Genomic DNA, 21735 nt, shown 5'->3' with positions numbered 1-21735 from the left:
CCAGGGGATTTTGGAAGATTATAAGCAATGGATCCACTATCACTTCTTTAATACCCTAGGATGTAGGCCATCAGGCCCTGGGGACTTGTCTGCCTTCAATCCCAATGGTTTGTTGAGTACTATTTCCCTATTAATAATGATTGTTGTAAGTTCCTCCCTTTCTATTACCTCTGCGTTACCAGTTACTAGTGGGATCCTCCACCATGAAAACAGAGGCAAATACTGATTTAGTATCTCCGCAGTTTCTGCATTCGCCACAATTAACTCCCCGGTCTCATCCTCCAAGGGACCAACATTCACTTTAGTTACTCTCTTCCCTTTTTTATGCTTATTGAAGCTTTTGCTATCTCTTTTTTCATATTTTGTGCTAGTTCTATTTCATAATTACCGTTGCTCATTGTACTACATTTTTAGTAACCCTTTATTGATCTTCATAAGTTTCCCAATCTTCTAGCCTGCCACTAGCCTTAGTTTTTGTCTTTAGCTTCCTTGATTTTTTTTTCCCTCTTATAATCTTTCTTCCTTGATGGAGCATATTTTAGTTGGGAGGAATTGAGTATTGTAGAATCCCTACAGTGTATTTGGCCCATCAAGTCTGCACTGACTCTGTCAGAGCATCCCACCCTATCCCCGTAACCCATGTATTTACCATGCTAATCGGCATGGTGGCACAGTGGTTAGCACTGTTGCCTCACAGCGCCAGGGACACGGGTTCAATTCCAGCCTCGGGTCACTGTCTGTGTGGAGTTTGCATGTTCTCCCCGTGTCTTCACGAGTTTCCTCTGGGTGCTCCGGTTTCCTCCTACAATCCAAAGATGTGCAGGCTAGGTTGACTGGCCATGCTAAATTGACCCTTAGTGTCAGGGGGACTAACAGGGTAAATACATGGGGTTGTAGGGATAGGGCCTAGGTGGGATTTTTGCCAGTGCAAGCTCAATGGGCCGAATGGCCTTCTTCTGCACTGTAGGGATTCTATGATAATCCCCCTACCCTAAACATCTTTGGACACTAAGGGGCAGTTTCGGATTTGATTCCTGGCTTGGGTCACTATCTATGCGGAGTCTGCATGTTCTCCCCATGTCTGTGTAGTTTTCCTCCAGGTGCTCCGGTTTCCTCCCACAGTCCGAAAGACGCACTGGTTAGGTGCATTAGCCATGCTAAATTCTCCCTCAGTGTAAACGAACAGGCGCCAGAGTGGCGACTAGGTGATTTTCAAAGTAACTTAATTGCAGTGTTAATGTAAGCCCACTTGTGACACTAATAAACAAACCTCAAACTTTAACAATACCACTATGCCATAGCCTCCTCAGTATTTCCAGCATTTTCTGTTTTTATTTTGGATTTCCAGCATCACAGTATTCTATTTGCCAATTCAAATTAAACTGAAATAAACCACTGGAGAATTGCTAAAAACTATTGTATTAGCTAATAATTGAAATCAAGTAACTATAGAATTAACAAGTGGAGATTGTACATAAGCTTAGAAACATAGAAACATAGAAACCCTACAGTGCAGAAGGAGGCCATTCGGCCCATCGAGTCTGCACCGACCACAATCCCACCCAGGCCCTACCCCCACATATTTACCCGCTAATCCCTCTAACCTACGCATCTCAGGACTCTAAGGGGCAATTTTTAACCTGGCCAATCAACCTAACCTGCACATCTTTGGACTGTGGGAGGAAACCGGAGCACCCGGAGGAAACCCACGCAGACACGAGGAGAATGTGCAAACTCCACACAGACAGTGACCCGAGCCGGGAATTGAACCCGGGACCCTGGAGCTGTGAAGCAGCAGTGCTAACCACTGTGCTACCGTGCCGCCCCAACCACTGTGCTACCGTGCCGCCCCAACCACTGTGCTACCGTGCCGCCCCAACCACTGTGCTACCGTGCCGCCCCTAACCACTGTGCTACCGTGCCGCCCCAACCACTGTGCTACCGTGCCGCCCCAACCACAGTGCTACCGTGCCGCCCCAACCACTGTGCTACCGTGCCGCCCCAACCACAGTGCTACCGTGCCGCCCCAACCACTGTGCTACCGTGCCGCCCCAACCACTGTGCTACCGTGCCGCCCCAACCACAGTGCTACCGTGCCGCCCCAACCACTGTGCTACCGTGCCGCCCCAACCACAGTGCTACCGTGCCGCCCCAACCACTGTGCTACCGTGCCGCCCCTTGAGACTTTACGTATATTATGCTTCTTGAGACTTTACGTATATTATGCTCAACAGCATTTCTTTGAGGCTTCCGAAGTATAACAGCAGCATCCGCGTCAACTACTATTCATAGATAACACTATAATTCAGTCTTCCCAGCTTTAGTGTTGCAGATCAACCCAGCATTTCATCGAGACCAAACACAACTTATATAAAACAAAACTGCCCATTTCCTCCAAATTACAAACATTTTGAGGCACACGTATTTCACAATAAGATCAAAATAATGTTTTTTTTCATAACCCTCAAGGACAATTAGGGACGGGCAATGAATGCTGGCCTAGCCAGTGAAGTCCACATCCCATGAATGAATTTTAAATATTATAATCTAGTACAGTAACTTACAAAAGAAACAAAATGCACATCTAGTTTCAAAAGTCATGGAGTTTAGTTTTAGAGAGAAATCACACTAAAATGAGGAACTTGACTCAGGAAGGCAAGGAGAACCAAACAATTACTGCACAAGCTGGGCGGCACGGTGACACAGTGGTTAGCACTGCTGCCTCACAGCGCCAGAGACCCGGGTTCAATTCCGGCCTCAGGTTACTGTCCGTGTGGAGTTTGCACGTTCTCCCCGTCTCCCCGGGTGCTCCGGTTTCCTCCCACACTCCAAAATCGTGCAGGTTAGGTTGATTAGCTACACTAAATTGCCCCTTAGTGTCAGGAGGATTTGTAGGTTAGATAAGTGGGGTAACAGGGATAGGGCCTGCGTGGGATTGTGGTCGGTGCAGATTCGATGGGCCAAATGGCCTCCTTTGCACTGTAGGATTCTATGATTCTAAGAGTAAAAGAAAGGCACGAGGCACATTCAGCAGAGGGAACTCCATAGGGAGTGCTTTTGAACATCCACAAAATATCATTGTGTACTTTCCCTCATGTGCAAAGATAGTCAAGCGAACATTTCAGACATTTTCCATTTCCTCTGCAAGAAGAATTCAGGTTGAGTTGTAACACTGTGCTGGATTGGAATCAAAGACTGGTGTGTCAAATGGTTACTGAATAATGATAGCTTAAATACAGGCACATTCCATGAGGAAAGAAAGGACATCCAAAGCTGGAGCTCCCTGAATGAATAAAGAGAAAGTGGATTGAAATGAAACAGCACATCAGTACAGCAGATAAGACTGAAGTGTTTGCAACAATCTTCAGCCAGAAGTGCTGAGCGGATTATCCATCACAACCTCTTCCTGAGGTCCCCAGCATCACAGATGTCAGTCTTCAGCCAATTTGGTTCACTCCACATGATATCAAGAAACTGAAGGCACTGGATACTGCAAAGGCTATGGGCCCTGGCAACATTCTGACAATAATGCTGAAGACTTGCGCTCCAGAATTTGCCACAAAGAGGACAAATCCAACCAGACTAAATACTGCCCCATCAGTAATGGAAGGGTTCATCAACAGCGCTATCAAGCAACACTTGCTTAGCAAAACTCTGCTTTAGGTTCCGCCAGGGTCACTCAGCTTCTGCCATCATTACAGCCTTGGTTCAAACATGAACCAAGCAGCAGAACTCCAGAGGGGAGAGTGACTGCCCTTGACACAGGCAGCACTACAAAGTATGGCATGAAGGAGCTCTAGCAAAACTGGAGTCAACGGGAATCAGGGAGAAAACTCTCCGCTGGTTGGAGTCATACCCAGCAAATAGATAGTTGTGGTGATTGAAGGTCAATCTTATCAGTTCCAGGACATCACTGTAGGAGTTCCTCAGGGTAATGTCCTAGGTCCAACCATCTTCAATTGTTTCATCAATGAGTGACCTTCCTTCCATCATAAGGTCAAATGTGGGGATATTCGCTGATGACGACATAATGTTCAGCACAATTCACAACTCCTCTGATACTGAGGAGGGGAGAGAGAGAGGGGGAGGGAGTTTGACAAAGAGTCATTTAGATTCGAAATGTCAGCTTTTTTCCTTCCTTACAGATGCTGCCAGACATGCTGAGATTTTCCAACATTTTCTCCTTTGGGTCCTCTGACACTGAAGCAGTCCATGTCCAAATGCAGCAAAACCTAGACAATATCCAGATGAATGAGCTATATACATGGACAGCAGCAGCTTAGGAAGAGAGCAATTAGGGATGGAAAATAAATGCTGGCCTAACCAGCAGTGCCCACATCCAATGAATTAATAAAGAAAGAAAATGGAATTGATTATTAACTTTCAAAAGGGAATTGAATAAATTCCTGAAGTGGAAATATTTGTAGAAATATGGAGAAAGAGTCAAACTAACTAAATAACTCTTCAAAGAATGGCCCAGGCACATTGTACCAAAAGGTATCCTTCTGTACATTGTCTTTCTGTGATTGCATAAAATCCTCACCCAGTACAAGGTCTGCTGGGTTGGCAAAAGCAATGAACATTCCCACTCCCAGAACTGAATCTGATCTTCCAGGAGCTGGCACAGTCACTTAGATTAATAGAGGATTCTATCTGGATCACAACTGGTGCATAATAAGAAGCTCATGCATTGCATCTGAAGACAATGCCACGTATCTATCGCAAACGTGATGATCTTCTTAAGTATGAAAGAAACTTTCAAATGAAAGCTCATCTGAGGATTTTATTTTCTTCAGCTGATCTTTCCTTCATTCCTCCTTAGAATCCTGACATGCATTGAACAGGGAATATAATTACTTTGACCTTTTTGCCAGAGGACTGAAAGTAACCCTATTACATTTAACAGGCATGGAAACAAAGAGTAATCACGCAAATTAATAAGTGAAGAGTGCACTCAAGTACAGCGCATACCTTCACTGCGCTGTGTTAACTCAACATTGTTACAGTTAGACAGCTTTTTCTTGCTGGCTGCTGCTCTGTAACTACAAAGCTGAAGAAAGGGATCTCTGTTTCGAGAGCTTTCATCTCACTTAGGAGATTTCAGGCCAATCCACATCCAATAGCCTGCTCTGAAAACTCTGTTCTCATTTTGAAAGCTGTGACAATCCACAAGATTCTAAAACATACAATATCCAAAATGAAAGAACCCACAACATTCTAAAAATAAGCCAATTTGCCCCAGCACCCAATGTTAATGGATGGATCCTGTAAAAAAAAATTCAGGATCTGGAACTGCGTCTTCACCAGAAACAAATCAATTCTTCCTTAGACCATAACCTACTGTGTTCCTGGTTGTGTTAAATCTGTCCACTGATTTCTGAGAAATATTATTTGCAGACAAACCGATTAATGGGCGGTGGGGAGGGGGGGGAGGATTATTTCCGCCCATTTTCATCGGTAGAGGTAATTTAGACCACAAATACTTTGAATTCCATATGTGGCAGTCAGCTGCATATAAAAGGAAGTATAGCACTGCCCACATTTGTTATTTGCATCATGTACAAGAACTCTGGAATGCGCTTAGTACATTTTTAGAACAAATACATTGAGGCAAGCCAAAACAGATACTTCAAAACAAACTGAATTCTTTTATCTCTTATTTTGGTATTGTTATAAAGGTGGATTGTGGAGAAGAGAAGGGAAGTAGTGAACAATAATAGAATAGTTACACACAGGAGACCACTTTTTGGCCTGTTGTCTGTGCCAGTTCTCTTCAAGAGCAATTAATTCACCTGGTCCCACTCCTGTGTCTTTTCCCCATAGCCCTGCAAAGTTTTCTTCTTCATGTAATTATCTAATTAGCTTTCAACGGCCACAATTAAATATTACAGGTGAAATTTCGGAGATTGAGATCTAGGTGGTGGAGGGCTCGGCCACCAATGATGAGGCAATGCGCAAGAGGGACGAATCAGAAGAATGAAGAGTTACAGGAGGTTTTAGAGCTACAGGAAATTACAGAAATAGGGATGTGCAGAGCCATGGATGGATTTAAACACAAAAGTGAGAACTTTAAATCTGAGAAGTTGTGGAACAACCAGAGATGAAGGACACGGTGGCAAGCGCTGCTGCCTCACAGCACCAGGGACCCGGATTCCCAGCTTGGGTCACGGTTCGTACAGAGTCTGCATGTTCTCCCCGTGTCTGCATGGGTTTCCTCCCACAGTCCAAAAGACGTGCTGATTAGGTGCATTGGCCATGCTAAACTCTCGCTCAGTGTACTGAACAGGCACCGGAGTGTGGCGACTCGGGGATTTTCAGTCACTTCATTGCAGTGTTAATGTAAGCTCACTTGTGACACAAATAAATAAACTTAAACTTAAGGGTTTGTAGAACTTGATGAGGAATAGCATAGAAGAGTCAGATGTTTGTACAAAATGCAACTTATGGAGACTAGAGGGCATGTTAGAGGTCAACAAAGAACTGGAGCAATCGATTCCAGAAGTGGTAAAGGCATGGATGACAGTTTAAGCAGCAGTAGTGAGATATTAGAGCGAGAACAAACAGTTTTTGTTTTAAACAGACATCAAAGCTTCATCCTCAGAGCTACATGCAAAAAATAAACTCCTGATTACCTTTAAAGCTGGTTTTTCCTCTCCATTGGTTGAGGAAGAGTCTTCTGCTTGCTGAGGCACAAGGACAAACTCCTCACTGTTCAATGTGGAAACAGAGTCTGATGAACCACTCACCTTGCGCAAGGAAGCTTGATCATCCATTTCTCAATCAGTACAATGCACAGCAACAACCTGAAAGAGAGATTACAATAAGCATATGGGCCTTTAAAGTCAATATCTATTGCTGATTTTTAAAAATATGCTAGCTGGCTAAAAAACAAAACAGGAAAAATTGGAGAAAATCCGGCTTCTATTTTTAATATCACTAAATCTCAAGAAATAAAAAAGCAGGCAAAATAGCGAGAGACAGTTACAATCCCACAATCATTTACACAGTTCACAGCCAACACTTCCAAGAGCCTCAAAGTTACGTTCCCAGGAGTTACATAAAGAATGGATTTCACATCATTGCTTATTCACTCGGAGTTGGGGTTGAGCACCCAATGAGCTGCATTACTCATGCATAATATGCTAATTACACTGAATCTGGAAATGTAGCTGTGTGCCAACATCACATCACCAAATACATCTAAATAGACAGTCTACACTCGGTGCTTCTAAAAATATTGTTCTTCACCCAAGCTACAAAAACGCTGCAGGTTTATTTACCTTCCGAGCTTTTTCTTTGAGGCATCGCTTTGCCTCCCCTACCTGGAATCAGGAATGCACCTTGCAGGGAATGCTAAGGAAACAACGCACTATATCAGTCTACAGAGAGAATGTCAATACGTTACCTTACGCGGTCACTGGGACAAAGGCGCATGAGTCTGCTCTCTGCATTAACTCCCCCATTCCAATGAACAGAACACAGATCTCATTTTCCATCAGCATTTTGACTAACATATTTTTAAAAAAACTACAAATAATATGATCCAAAGAACTTCTCAAATTGCTTCCCTGTGTGACACTGTAAACTCGGGCATAGAAATGTGCACTCTCACTGTTAGTGAGGCCATCCAACACATGTTGCTTGCAAACAAATTGGGGGAGGGTGTAGCAAATACAGAGTGACAAAATACAGTGAAAAATTACAAATTTACTGAAGAGGTGCATAATTGGCAAATAAATATAGATTAAGTGTGAAGTAGAACATTTTGGTGGGAAGATTGAGGAGGTCACAAAGAGTACTCCTTGAAAAAAGTGCCTAAGTGGGGTAGAGAAAAAGAAGGATTGAAGGGTACTGAGATACAGTTCATTAACATTAGTAGCACAGGTTGATAGAGCAACTTTGAAAGAGAGCAAGCAAAGCACTGGAGTTTAAAGGGACAGAATTAAAAAGCAGAAACATTATATTAAACTTGCATAGGCCCTTGATTAGACTCCCAAGTGTGCCACGAGAAAAGATCCAAAATGATTCAAAATTCATGTAATTTGTCTTCAGCTCCATGATTGGCACCTCCAAGACCCAACGAATGTTGGACCTCCTGCGCATGCGCCGGCTGGGAAAGAGCCGTACATGCGTGGTTTAGATTTATGTTGGTCAGGTCCATGCACATGACCAATGGGACTTGGAGTTGAAGATAAAGGCCACATGTACCTGCACACAAAGTGAAAACTCAAAAAGGGCACAAAAGTCCTGGGAAAAGCAAGAGAGACAAGGAGGTTAAAAAAAACAGGCGAGAGGATAGCGAGAAGTTAAAAACAAAGTTCCCAGTAAGGGAAGAAGACAGGGCAAATAGGTGTGCCTCAAAATTGTATAGCAGTGTGCCATGACATACAAAAGGTTGGGAACCACTGAAGATACTGTGGATAGTTCTGAGAAAGTGCAAAAGGAATTTACCAGGATGATCAAATTCAAAAGAGATAGCACTCTCTTCAATCGGTAATGAGTGAAATCCTCTACTAAAGTATCAGAGATGATGACACAAGAATTCCTGTTTGCTGATGACTGTGCCCTCAATGTGAATATGGCCTTCAAATAATCAAGGACTGTTTTTCAATACTGATGACAACTATGGGTTAACCATCAACTTAAAGAAATCAGGAATACTCCACCAATCAAGATCTAATTCTGACTACACCCAATCCACTATAGCTATCAATGACAACGCCAAAGGCTGTCAGTAACTTCACCTGTCTCGGAAGCACAATCTGCAGAAATTATTGCATTGACAGACTGGTGCCAAATAGAACTGCCAGAACAAGCTTGGAATTTTCCCGTTTACACAAAAGACTGTGGAGAAAACAAGACATCAAATTTACAACAAAACCAGCTGTACCAGCTGTGTACAAAGCAGTGGTAGAACCTACTTCTCCAAAAGACTGAGACATGGACTGCAGACATATTAAGCAGTTTGACAAATTTCATGTGGAGATGTATTCGTAAAGTCATGAGCATCAAAGTGGACGAAACATCCAACACAGGTATGTCAAAGAGCAGAAATATCCAGAATCAAGTAACTCTTCATCAGACGCCAGCTCAGAAGGAGTGGACATGCAGTGCATATGACTAACGATAGAATCTCTAAGATGGTCACATATTCACAGCTTAAACTTGGACACTGACTGTGAGCTAGGCCAAGATTAAGATTCAAGGGATCTTTGAAGCTGAACTTCAGGAAACATGGCATGTCCCACAAACTGAGGAAAACGAGCAATACTGACAGACCTGAGGAGCAATCTCAAGTAGTAACGTTGCTCCTTCCAACAGCAGAGAATACAGGCAGCAAAGGACAAAAGGAAAGGTTAAAAAGACTAGGAAGTCCCAACAAAATCAGACAATTTATCATGTCCACACTGTGGAAAGCAATGTGGATCTACAATCAGACTCCACAGCCACATCAGAATGGATAACAGATGACGCCACACGTGCAAGAAACAGCCATCTTCAATAATGAATGGAAACCAACAACCACCATAACAGAGAGTTTGAACAGGTTGGGGATCTTTTCTCCAGAAAAGCGAAAACTGACGGGTGGCCTGATAGAGGTCAAGTTATCAAACACTTGACAGGGTAGACATAGAAACAATGTTTCCTCATGGACAAGACATAGCGGCTACAACTACAAGACAATCACCAATAGGGAATTTGGGAGAAACTTCTTTAACCAGGCAGTGATCAGAATGTAGAACTTGCTACCACAAAGAGTGTTTGAAGTGAACAGCATGGATGCACTTTTCGGGGAAGTTAAATATATAAGGAAGAAAAGAATAGGAAGATAATGTCAATGGTGTTGAAGAAGGGTGTTTGACAGAGCAAGAGTTAATATGGGACTGGAGCACAGAAGCATCCACAGTATGATGTAGTATCACATGATGGTCTAGCGGGCACATGTGCGGTGCAGGCTTGGAGGGCCAAAGGGCCTGTATTGTTCTTTGATGATAGACTGTGTGTAGGAGCCAGCATGAAGACAGCACCCATGCTTGGCAGTATATATATATATATATACTTATGGGTTACCCTTATGTCCAACCATACAAGTCTCCAGACCTCTCAGTGAAATACCAAGCAACCTTACAATAGATGGGGCTAGATGGAGGAGGGTGGAAAGAAAATAATTACCAGCATGGATCTGATGGGCCACAGGGCATGTTTCCTATTGTAAATACAACGCAACTTGCGTAGTAAATTCACCAGGCAACATGACAACACAGCTACATGACAGACATGCATCTTGAAATCCACAAAGGTGAGGCAGAAGTCCTCTTCTTGCAGGTCAGAAATTAATTTTTAATACAAATTCATCAATTCAAAATGATTTTGGAATACACTTAAGGCCATTGCCAAGGACTCAAGAAGTCCTTTCAAACTGAAAACCCCTGAGGATCTGTGGGTGTGCTTTTTTGTTAAAAGAGATTTGCCACTCATCCCAAAACAGATGCCAATAGTCATCTTTAATATCTTGGTCAGGAAGATGACAGAGAAAGCTTAAATCCACAGCCATGCATGATAGCAGATTACAAATCGTGAGGGGCCCTTTTAACCAAAAATGCAGCAGTTACCTCTTAAAAAACAAGTAATCAATCTACAGGTTACAGGCGCAAAGCCTTTGAATGCAAAAGTGCCTGCATATTTAAATATCCCTAATCTACAAGGTTCCTTGCACAAAGCCTCGGTTATTTCCAGTAATCAAGTATTTGGGCTCATTTTATTTGCCACTGGGTTCTCAAGAGGTCCACTTTGTTACTTTTCCATTGACCATAAAGGTGACAGAAAGGCAACAGATTCTCAAAACAATAATCATCACAACTGACTTGACCATTGGGCAGGGTCCAACTAAGGTCAGTTCAACTTGAAAAGGTGGTGATTGGTGGTTGGCCTGGTGATTGTCAAACTTGGTATGGCAAGAAAAGAACTTTAAAGGCTGTAAAATCTGAGGCCAAGGCTTTAACACCAGGGTTAAAATCACCGAGAGATTAAATTTCAAGCTTCAGCTTACTTGTGTTTTTAAAGTCATTGAAGAGCTCAACCGATGAGTCTTCCTGGTATTCGGGACCAAGAGGAGGTCTGCCTCTTCAGAGTCAGACTTCCACCTACATCAAGGAAGATAGAAGGAGCGATTTTATGGAACAAATATCCAGCTTTGCTCTGGTTACCCATAGGTCAACTCAATGATGAAGAAGTTATAATAACTTACTTCTACGACTTCAGAGTTGACTGGACAAGGAAAATAAATCTTGTACCTTTTGGCTCTCAAAGCCATTTTAAGGAGGAAAATGGTCCAAGGATTGGAGAAGTACATGCAAATAATATCTCGAGATGGAATTTCCCTCCCAGAGTGCAATTCAGATAGAGCAAAATATGGGTACAAGTGTACACCCACAACTTTACTCTTCATCTAATCAGCGCATCATCTAATTGATGCATCATCTAATCTTAGGGGGACAATTGATGGGACAGAGAGATGACATATTCCGAACATATATTTGTGCCGTCACTAAGACCATTTATTTCTACCTCAGTGACATCATCTTTTCCCATCTCAGTTCATCTGCTGCTGAAAGCCTCATCCATGCCTTTGTTCCCTCTAGACGTGACTATCTCAATACACTCCCGGCTGCTCTCCCACGCTCCACCCTCCAAAGCTTGCTGCCCACCATGACTTATCTTCCACCAAATCACCCGTGCTTACCGGCCTTCAGTGGCTCCCAGCAAAGCAAGATCTTGTTTTCAAATTCTCATCTATATTTTCAAATCCCTCCATCGCCTTGCTTCTCCCTACCTCTGTAATCGCCTCCCACCTTCCAAGATATCTGTTCTCCTCAAGTTCTGGCCCCTTGTGCATTTCGAATCATAGTCACCTCACCATGTGGGGCCTGGGCCCCTAGCCCTGGAATTCCCCCCCTACATCTCACTGTCTCACTACCTGACTTTTCTCTGTTAAGAGATTCTTTAAACCCTGCCTCATCAACCAAGCTTTTGGTCACTTGGTCTAATATCACCTGATGGTTCCCTGCCATATTTTGTTTTATAATGCTCCTGTGAAGCGTCTTAGGGCATTTCATTATGTTAGTTTTTTAAAGTTTTAAAGTCTGAAGTTTATTTATTAGTGTCACAAGTAGACTTACATTAACACTGCAATGAAGTTACTGTGAAAATTGCCTAGTCGCCACAGTCTGGCACCTGTTCGGGTACACTGAGGGAGAAAACCGCTACAAGTGGTTGTTTCTGTTGACAGTGTAGACAAGAGCTTTTACCTGCAATTAAACTATGCCATGCTTCAACACAGTTTGATTCTAACTTGATCCAGAAGAAATAAACCCAGTGGAAAAGTAATGGAGAAAATATATTATCAACAGAACGAGCAGAATAAGGATACTCACCAGTCAAAAAGGAAAAAAAAAGAGTTCATGCACTGGACCATGAAACCACTGTCGATTGTTATGAAAAACGAATGTCGTTTAGGGAAAGAAATTTGCCGTCCTTACCTGGTCTGGCCTATGTGACTCCAGATCCACAGCAATGTAGTTGACTCTTAAATGCCCTCTGAAATGGCCTCAGTTCAAGGCCAAAGTATGCTGGCCCACATCATGAATGAATTTTTAAAAATAGAAGAAGATGGAGTGAAATGGTTTCTGCTGGTTGAAGAGTCTAGAACCAGAGAGCATGGCCTATGTGGTTGAGCCAAGTCTTTCAGAAGTCAAATTAGGAAACACTTCTACACACAAAGGCTGGTAGAAGTTTGGAACTCTTTTCCACTCCGCAAATGGCAATTGATGCTCGATCAAAGGTATTAAGAGAGACAGGGCTGCGGTGGACAATGGAATTATGTCACAGATCAGCCATGACAGCAGGTTCAAAAGGCTACTCCAATTCCTATGCTCCTAAGACTTTTAGGCATCAACAAGAGCCACAAAAGCCTCAAAGTGAACTTGGGTCAAACTCAGTATTAGAACGAAGGGAATTGAAATCCAAATTAGCAGGAATGCAATGGCAGCACATATTATGCTCCTATATTGTCGCAGAGTCTATGACAAACTCGATGCACAATCTGCAAGTATTCCATCACCTCCACTATTATATCCTGACAATCTCAGGTGACCATGCGAATAACTCGCTGCTTCCACATTCCCAGATACACTGTCTGGAAGATTACTACTGAACAACAAGAGCATGACATAATGATACCAGGTCTGAAGGACTTTGGTTATCTGGAGAGACTGGAGCAGCTGGGGGTTGCTCTCCCAAGCGCAGGTAAAGTCAAAGAGATTGAACAGTTTTAAATTCCAAAGAGTTTGAATAGAAAAAAGGAGAAAGTATTTCTTTTGGCACTCCCTTGATACGGCACCTGGAGACATTTTTTTAAAACTGTATTTTAGGCAGGTTAGTTCTTATTTTGAGATTTGGCATCTTTGTCTTCATCTCCCCAGTACAAACATTCCCCAACTCCTGCGCCAATTGGCCGCCCTAATTTTACACACCCACAGGTGTTCAGACCAACCTTTAACCTCCACATATCTCTGGAACTTAACCCAGAGTTAAGAACATAAAAACTAGGAGTAGGAGTAGGCCATCTAGCCTCTCGAGCCTGTTCCGCCATTCAATAAAATCATGGTTGATCTTTTTGTGGACTCAGCTCCACTTAACCACACGCTCACCATAACCCTTAATTCCTTTACTGTTCAAAAATGTATCTATCCTTGCCTTAAAAACATTCAATAAGGTAACCTCAACTGCTGCACTGGGCAGGGAATTCTACAGATTCACAACCCTTTGAGTGAAGAAGTTCCTCCTCAACTCAGTCCTAAATCTCAGTTCCAACACAATATTCCAAATGAGATCTGAGTACAGTGTTCAGTCGACGGGTCTTGTAAACTGCTAATCTAAACTACTGCCCTGGCTGGAGGGAGAAAGAAACTTGCAATTGGATGTTGAGCGAGTTGTCTTTACAGATTACTCAGTAAACCACCTATTCTTATTTTGCCCTGAAGGGCTGAATCTGTGGGCAGGCCAGCACTGCCCAGCATAGGGCCAGAAGCTTCCATTAGATTTGCACATCCACTACGAAGACTACTGAGAAATCAGTTTAGTGTCACATCCGACTGCCTAAATCACTGCAAAAATGAGAGTAAGGCAGGACAGTCATCAGGAGACTTGTCCATATACACCACATGTAAATATATAAATCTTTAAACCCTATAATATGCAACTAATCAGCTGATTTCAACTCCATTAATTCTACCTTAACCTTTGCATTCAGCCAACAGATCCACTTTTTAAAAACTTATAGTAGAGATTTTGATGGTACTTATTACTAAAGAAAGGCAATTAAATCAGAGGTCCAAATTAAATAGGGAAACAAGAGAATCAGAAGTAAATACTGAAAAGTATCTCCACAGTTAAGACATCAGTAAGGTTGATGGCAGTGATCATACAAGGCTAACGGCTATCATAGAAAACTGGAGTTAACACTTCAAAACAAACACAAAACTAGCACAAGTCTTGTAAGCAGCAAAGTTAAACATATACGACAATTCTAGAGATGGAAACGATGAGAAGTTGTTCTACAAGAGACAACTCAGAGAAGGTCAAAGCCTTTGTTAAAACAGAAAAGATTAATTGGTGATAAAGTGATGTTGAGGCCACAAGCGGATCAGCCATGATCTTGTTGAATGGCGGAGCAGGATCCTCCTCTTGTTCCTCAGGTACATATTTCTAGGTTCTTATATCATAACCATGTTTATGAAAAGAGCATTATGTCAATTTCTTCGCAATACCCAAGTCAATCCGACTTCTGACAACATGCAGAGGAAAGAGACAGATCATGCCAAAATGAAGAAATAAACTTGTGAAGGTTATTCAGTGAGACAAGTATGAGACTACTGGACACACACCACTTCAATGTAGTTATGTACACGTTAGACTGGATCTACAGCATGAGGTATACTGCCTCGGTATACTGTCATATACTGTCCTCAGATGGGTTAAGGGGAGTGAGGCTGCTCTACACTGTCCTCAGACTGCATTAGTGGGAGTGAGACTGCCATACACTGTCCTCAGATGGGTTGGGGGTGAGGCTGTTGTACACTGTCCTCAGACTGGGTCGGGGGAGTGAGACTGATGTACACCATCCTCAGACTGGGTCAGGGGGAGTGAGGCTTCTGTACACTGTCCTCAGACTGGGTCAGGGGGAGTGAGGCTGATGTACACTGTCCTCAGACTGGGTCAGGGGGAGTGAGGCTGATGTACACCATCCTCAGACTGGGTCAGGGGGAGTGAGGCTTCTGTATCCTGTCCTCAGACTGGGTCAGGGGGAGTGAGGCTTCTGTACACTGTCCTCAGACTGGGTCGGGGGAGTGAGACTGATGTACACCATCCTCAGACTAGGTTAGTGGGAGTGAGACTGCCGTATCCTGTCCTCAGACTGGGTCAGGGGGAGTGAGGCTGATGTACACTGTCCTCAGACTGGGTCAGGGGGAGTGAGGCTGATGTACACTGTCCTCAGACTGGGTCAGGGGGAGTGAGGCTGTTGTACACTGTCCTCAGACTGGGTCAGGGGGAGTGAGGCTGATGTACACTGTCCTCAGACTGGATCAGGGGGAGTGGGACTGATGTACACTGTCCTCAGACTGGGTCAGGGGGAGTGGGACTGATGTACACCATCCTCAGACTAGGTTAGTGGGAGTGAGACTGCCGTATCCTGTCCTCAGACTGGGTCAGCGGGAGTGAGGCTGATGTACACTGTCCTCAGACTAGGTTAGTGGGAGTGAGACTGCCGTATCCTGTCCTCAGACTGGGTCAGGGGGAGTGAGACTGCCGTATCCTGTCCTCAGACTGGGTCAGGGGGAGTGAGGCTGTTGTACACTGTCCTCAGACTGGGTCAGGGGGAGTGAGGCTGATGTACACTGTCCTCAGACTAGGTTAGTGGGAGTGAGACTGCCGTATCCTGTCCTCAGACTGGGTCAGGGGGAGTGAGACTGCCGTATCCTGTCCTCAGACTGGGTCAGGGGGAGTGAGGCTGTTGTACACTGTCCTCAGACTGGGTCAGGGGGAGTGAGGCTGATGTACACTGTCCTCAGACTGGGTCAGGGGGAGTGAGACTGCCGTATCCTGTCCTCAGACTGGGTCAGGGGGAGTGAGGCTGTTGTACACTGTCCTCAGACTGGGTCAGGGGGAGTGAGGCTGATGTACACTGTCCTCAGACTGGGTCAGGGGGAGTGAGGCTGATGTACACTGTCCTCAGACTGGGTCAGGGGGAGTGAGGCTGATGTACACCATCCTCAGACTGGGTCAGGGGGAGTGAGGCTTCTGTACACTGTCCTCAGACTGGGTCAGGGGGAGTGAGGCTTCTGTACACTGTCCTCAGACTGGGTCAGGGGGAGTGAGGCTGTTGTACACTGTCCTCAGACTGGGTCAGGGGGAGTGAGGCTGATGTACACTGTCCTCAGACTGGGTCAGGGGGAGTGAGGCTGTTGTACACTGTCCTCAGACTGGGTCAGGGGGAGTGAGGCTGATGTACACTGTCCTCAGACTGGGTCAGGGGGAGTGAGGCTGATGTACACTGTCCTCAGACTGGGTCAGGGGGAGTGAGGCTGTTGTACACTGTCCTCAGACTAGGTTAGTGGGAGTGAGGCTTCTGTATCCTGTCCTCAGACTGGGTCAGGGGGAGTGAGGCTTCTGTATCCTGTCCTCAGACTGGGTCAGGGGGAGTGAGGCTTCTGTACACTGTCCTCAGACTGCGTCGGAGGTTAAGAATTAAATAATTTTATTTTTTTATCTAACTTTTCTGAAGTCCTTATTGCTTACAAGGAGTACAGATCTGTGTTTCTTGTCCATAGCAGTATTCTTCATGTGGAGTTGCGATCAGCAGAACAACACACCAAGCCTGCCTTCACTTTATGTCACCATATTCTGCCTGTATAGCAGGGTTTCAGCTTGGAATGAAAACACAGCCTGCCCTATTCCAAGATGCTGAGGTCAACTACAGCACACTCACTGTGGAAACCACCCTGAGATTAGAAGAGGAATTTGACCTTCCTGATTTACATTACTAAGCAACATACATATAAATTCTAAACCTGTGGAAGGAGCTTCGACATCCTGGCTGAAATGACAGGGTCTTAGCTCTGCCGGTGGAAACGTGACAGCCTGCATCTTCCTCCTGCGCTTTAGGTTGGCATCTATGCCAGGCTCCAATTGTTAGGATGAGTTCATTAGGGTGAAGGGGATTCCTGTTATGGGACTTTGGAGGCATACACCCCATTTCGCTGGACTAAGTCAGAGCAGCACAAAAAGCTCCCAGCAAAGTGGGCCCAGAACACTTCCCAGGCTAAAGAAGCTCAACAATTATTTCAGTTCCTAAGATGACCAAAAATAATCAACTCCCGCTGAAATCAATTCCCATTACCTTCTCAAGTCTTGTGACCCTATACTCAGCCCTGGAAAAAGATTTTACCATCTGTTAGGCCCCGACTGGGCCCACTAGAGCCAAGTGGATAATTCCCCAGGATAGTCTGGCTCGCCCTAAACTGATATGAAAAGCTGATTCAAATGCCTTCCTGTTTTATAAGGTTTGAACAAGAGGTGTATGATTATATTAGCAACTTTAGTATTGCTCATGCAAATCAATACTCGTTGTATAATGTGCACAGTGATATGCCTGATGTCTGTGCAGCAGAAATTCTCAGCATTTGATTTATTTCCTTTAAATCATTAGATTTGACAAATGAGTAGAGGAAGATTTCCAGTATTACAAAAATGGCTGTGACAAAATACAGATATAAAATCACCTTCTAGTTCACACCGCTTAATAATCATACATTAGTGGCCTTGACCAATAATGCCTCAGCTGGATACTGGAACCTTTTTGTCCGCACTTCCCCTTCAATAGCACAAGTACTGTTTTGGTCAATTCAGCTCGCGGAGAAGGGTTGTGCAAGTATCTTCCCCACATTCAAGCCCACATCCAACGGACAGCTCGCTCTGCATGTCAAAGGGCAGCAAATGGTACAGCCAAACATGCCAAATTGCCATTCATCTTTTGAATCAGGTGGTGGATTGGACCTAGAATTCCAACACTGCATAAACCTTACTGACAAATACCCCCAAATCAAGATGCACCAAAGCCAGACTCCTGATTACTCAAGTCCAATACCAAAAATTTCTACACTTCACAGGCTACCTACAATTAGACTTCTATTCTAGACAACTTCTCGCTGATTTTTTTTTAAACTGTCAGATACTTAAAGGAGAAAAACATACAGGTCTACAGAGAAAGAGGAGAATGGTTAGTTTTACAAACAAGTCAGCACAGCCATAATGGGCCAAATGGCCTCATTCCATGCTGTGCTATGATCACAGTATACTCTGCCTTGTGGGTCAAAATTACAAGTATTGACTTTGTAAAAGAAACAAGAACTAAAAGAGTGAAAACACCAACCCTGCAGCCGTAATAAGGGTAGGGGATTTTTACAGGAATTCTCAGTGCAAAATCAAATTTGCTTAGCCAATTCCCCTTTGTAAATCACAATTGAATCTGCCTCCACCACACTCTCAGGTAGTGTATTCCAGACCCTAACCATTCGCTGCATAGAATAATTTCATGTTGCCTTTGGTTCTTTTACCAATCACCTTCAATCTGTGTCCTCTGATTTGCGAGCCCTTGGCCAACCAAAGCAAACAGTTTCTCCCTCTCTTCACCCATGATTTTGAACACCTCAATCAAACGCTTAATCTTCTCTCCTCAAAGAATAGCCCCTGGTGTTTCATATCCCATTGTCTTGGTCAGTCCCTCAATTCAAGGACGCAAGTTTCTGCCTTGGGTCTTCATATGACTGAACAGGCCGATGCTGATGTCTCACAAGACAGTGGAATCCGGAGTTCAGGATTTGCTTCCTTTTCTTTCTGTCGCTGCTCTGCGTCATCGCTAAGATGAGCCAATGCAGATTGATGGGCAAATTGTCACCATTTTTAATGATTGATGGCAAGCTCATGCCTGTCATTAATGTCAATGCTGCCATATTTCAAAGAGAGCTTTTGAGTGACTTTGAAGTGCTTTCTTTGTCCTCTCCTGGAACGCTGGCCATTTGAGAGTTGAGAAACCAAGACCTGATGGGGGAAATGCTTTTCAGCCATTTGGACAAAAGTTGATGTTGCAGGAGTTTTGTCTGACTGCTTGTGAAGTTGGCTTCAAGAAGGACACAAGCACTTGTTCAACATTCCTCCCACTGAATCCAGAGGACACAGTAGAGGTAGTTCTGATGAAATTTCTCTATTTCTCTTGTGTATCACTGATACACAGTCTGTGCCTTACTGCAGTACAGGAGTGTGGTGACAATGACTGCTCTATACACTAGACCTCTGCTAACTTGTAGAGGTCGAATATTCGCTGGTATCGTTTGTAGAAGGCTACAACTGATCCAGTGTTGAATTCCCTCATCATTGGTGACCTTTTAAGTGACTGTCAAGGTATGGAAGGTGCTCAATATATTCCAAAGTCACATCTAGCCTTGTAACTGAAAACCATTCTCGGGAATCCTTTCTGCACCCTCTCTAAAGAATTCACATTCTTCCTAAAGTGGTGTTGAGAATTAGACACAATTTCCAGTTCAGGCTGAATCAGTGTTTTATACAGGTTCATCATAACCACCTTGCTTTTGTATTCTACGTTCCTACTTCTAAAGTTGAGGATCCCGGATGGTTTTCAATTACTTTCTCAACAATTTTCTCTGCCACCTACAATGACTTGTGCACATCTACCCCAAGTCTCTGTTCCTGCACCTCCTTAGAATTACATCTTTAGTTTACATTGCTTTTCCCTGCTTTTATCAAATACATCATTTCACAATTCTCTGCAGTAAATCTCAGCTGACACTAATTTACCAATTCCACCAGCCAGTCTATGTTCTCGTGATGTTCAGCACTATCCTCCTCACAGTTTGCAATACTCCCAAGTTCTGTATCACATGCAAATTTTGAAATAGTGCCCTCTATACGCAAGTCTATGTCATTAATATTTATTAAGAAAAGCAGTGATCCGCGTACCAACCCCCGGGGAATGAATATCACAGTATACCTTCCTCCAATGTGAAAAATAACTTAACCACTACACCCTGTTTCCTGTCACTCATGCAGCTTTGTATCCCTGCTGCCATTGGCCCTTTTATTCCATGGGCTTCCACCTTGGTAACAACCTCTTTCAGAAGTTAAGGTAACCACATCAGCCACATTACCCTCTCTGTTAAATCATCAAAAAACTCAACTGAGTCAGTGAAATCGATTTATATAGAAACATAGCCCTTCGAACCTGCTCCACCATTCAATCAGATCATGGCTGATTTTCCTTTAACAAACCTATGCTGGCTTTTTCTCATGAATCTGCCCTCATCCAAGTGATTGTTAATTTTGTCACAGATTGTCATCTTTAAGAGTTTTCCTACCACCGAAGTTAAATTGACTGGCCTGTAATTACAGGTTTATCTTTACACCGTTTTGAACAAGGGTGTAACATTTGCAATGTTCCAATCTTCTGGCACCAGCCCCATATCTGAGGAGGATTGCAAGATTATAGCCAGTCACTCAGCAGCTTCCACCCTTAGTTTCCTCTGCATCCTTGATACATCCCATTCAGTCCTGGTGACTTAACAACTTGGTGCACAGCCAGTTTTTTTAATGCCTCCTTTTTATCATTTTTAGCCCATCAATATCTCAATTCCCACCTCATAGAATCATAGAAACCCTACAGTACAGAAAGAGGCCATTCGGCCCATCGCGTCTGCACCGACCACAATCCCACCCAGGCCCTACCCCCATATCCCTACATAGTTTACCCGCTAATCCCTCTAATTTACGCATCCCAGGACACTAAGGGGCAATTTTAGCATGGCCAATCAACCTAACCCGCACATCTTTGGACTGTGGGAGGAAACCGGAGCACCCGGAGGAAACCCACGCAGACATGAGGAGAATGTGCAAACTCCACACAGACAGTGACCCAAGCCAGGAATCGAACCCAGGTCCCTGGAGCTGTGAAGCAGCAGTGCTAACCACTGTGCTACCGTGCCGCCTTGACTATGACTTAGAAAGTAAACTTGTGGGGTTACAGGGATTGCCCTTCAGAGCCAGAATGGACATGACAGGCCAAATGGTCTCCTTCTGTGCCTTAATCACTCATGACTTGGCTAAGACAGATGCAAAGTACTCATTTAGTGCCTCAGCAACACCCTATTTCTCCATGCATAGATCCCCTTTTGGTCACTGATTGACTTCACTTCCCCTACTTCTAAATTAATTTTTAGATGTTGACAGAAGATTTTTGGATTTTCTCATATCAGTTCCCAGAGTCTTCTCCAATTAAGTATTTTTACTCAAGACTAGTGTTGCACATGAATGCACAGTCCAGCATTCTGCTATGACATGCTACTATTTCCAAAATTGCAGCTAATAGTTTCACAAGAATCACACAGCTCTTGGTTCAAAGAGCCCTTTAGTGAGTTGTGAACTGTAAATAAGCACAAGACAGTAGCAATGTCTGGCTAATGCCCACAATTTCAACAGCTACTTTCTATCTTCACCAATTCATCTGGTGAAAGGAACTGTCCTTGACAAGAAGATAGCATTTGACTTGAGTGCGGCATTAGGGAGACCTAGCAAAACTGGAGTCAATAGGAATCAGGGGGAAAACTC

The 21735-nt window shown here is 43.8% G+C and overlaps 1 protein-coding gene across 1 annotated transcript in view; it reads right to left on the bottom strand.

Moving 5' to 3' along the window:
- The window catches only part of LOC144497728 (rab GTPase-activating protein 1-like), a 421278-nt gene that overhangs the window by 379580 nt on the left and 19963 nt on the right, over positions 1-21735 (bottom strand). Inside the window, exon 2 of the mRNA XM_078219169.1 lies at positions 6633-6803. Coding sequence (XP_078075295.1) covers positions 6633-6773 — 141 coding nt within the window. The 5' untranslated portion in view covers positions 6774-6803. The remainder of the gene's footprint in view (positions 1-6632; positions 6804-21735) is intronic.

The sequence above is a fragment of the Mustelus asterias genome, chromosome 8 (genome assembly GCF_964213995.1).
Source record: "Mustelus asterias chromosome 8, sMusAst1.hap1.1, whole genome shotgun sequence".
In the NCBI taxonomy this organism is placed as follows: Eukaryota; Metazoa; Chordata; class Chondrichthyes; order Carcharhiniformes; family Triakidae; genus Mustelus; species Mustelus asterias.
The sequence above is the reverse complement of the archived record's forward strand: the minus strand, read 5'-3'. Positions and strand labels throughout refer to the sequence as shown.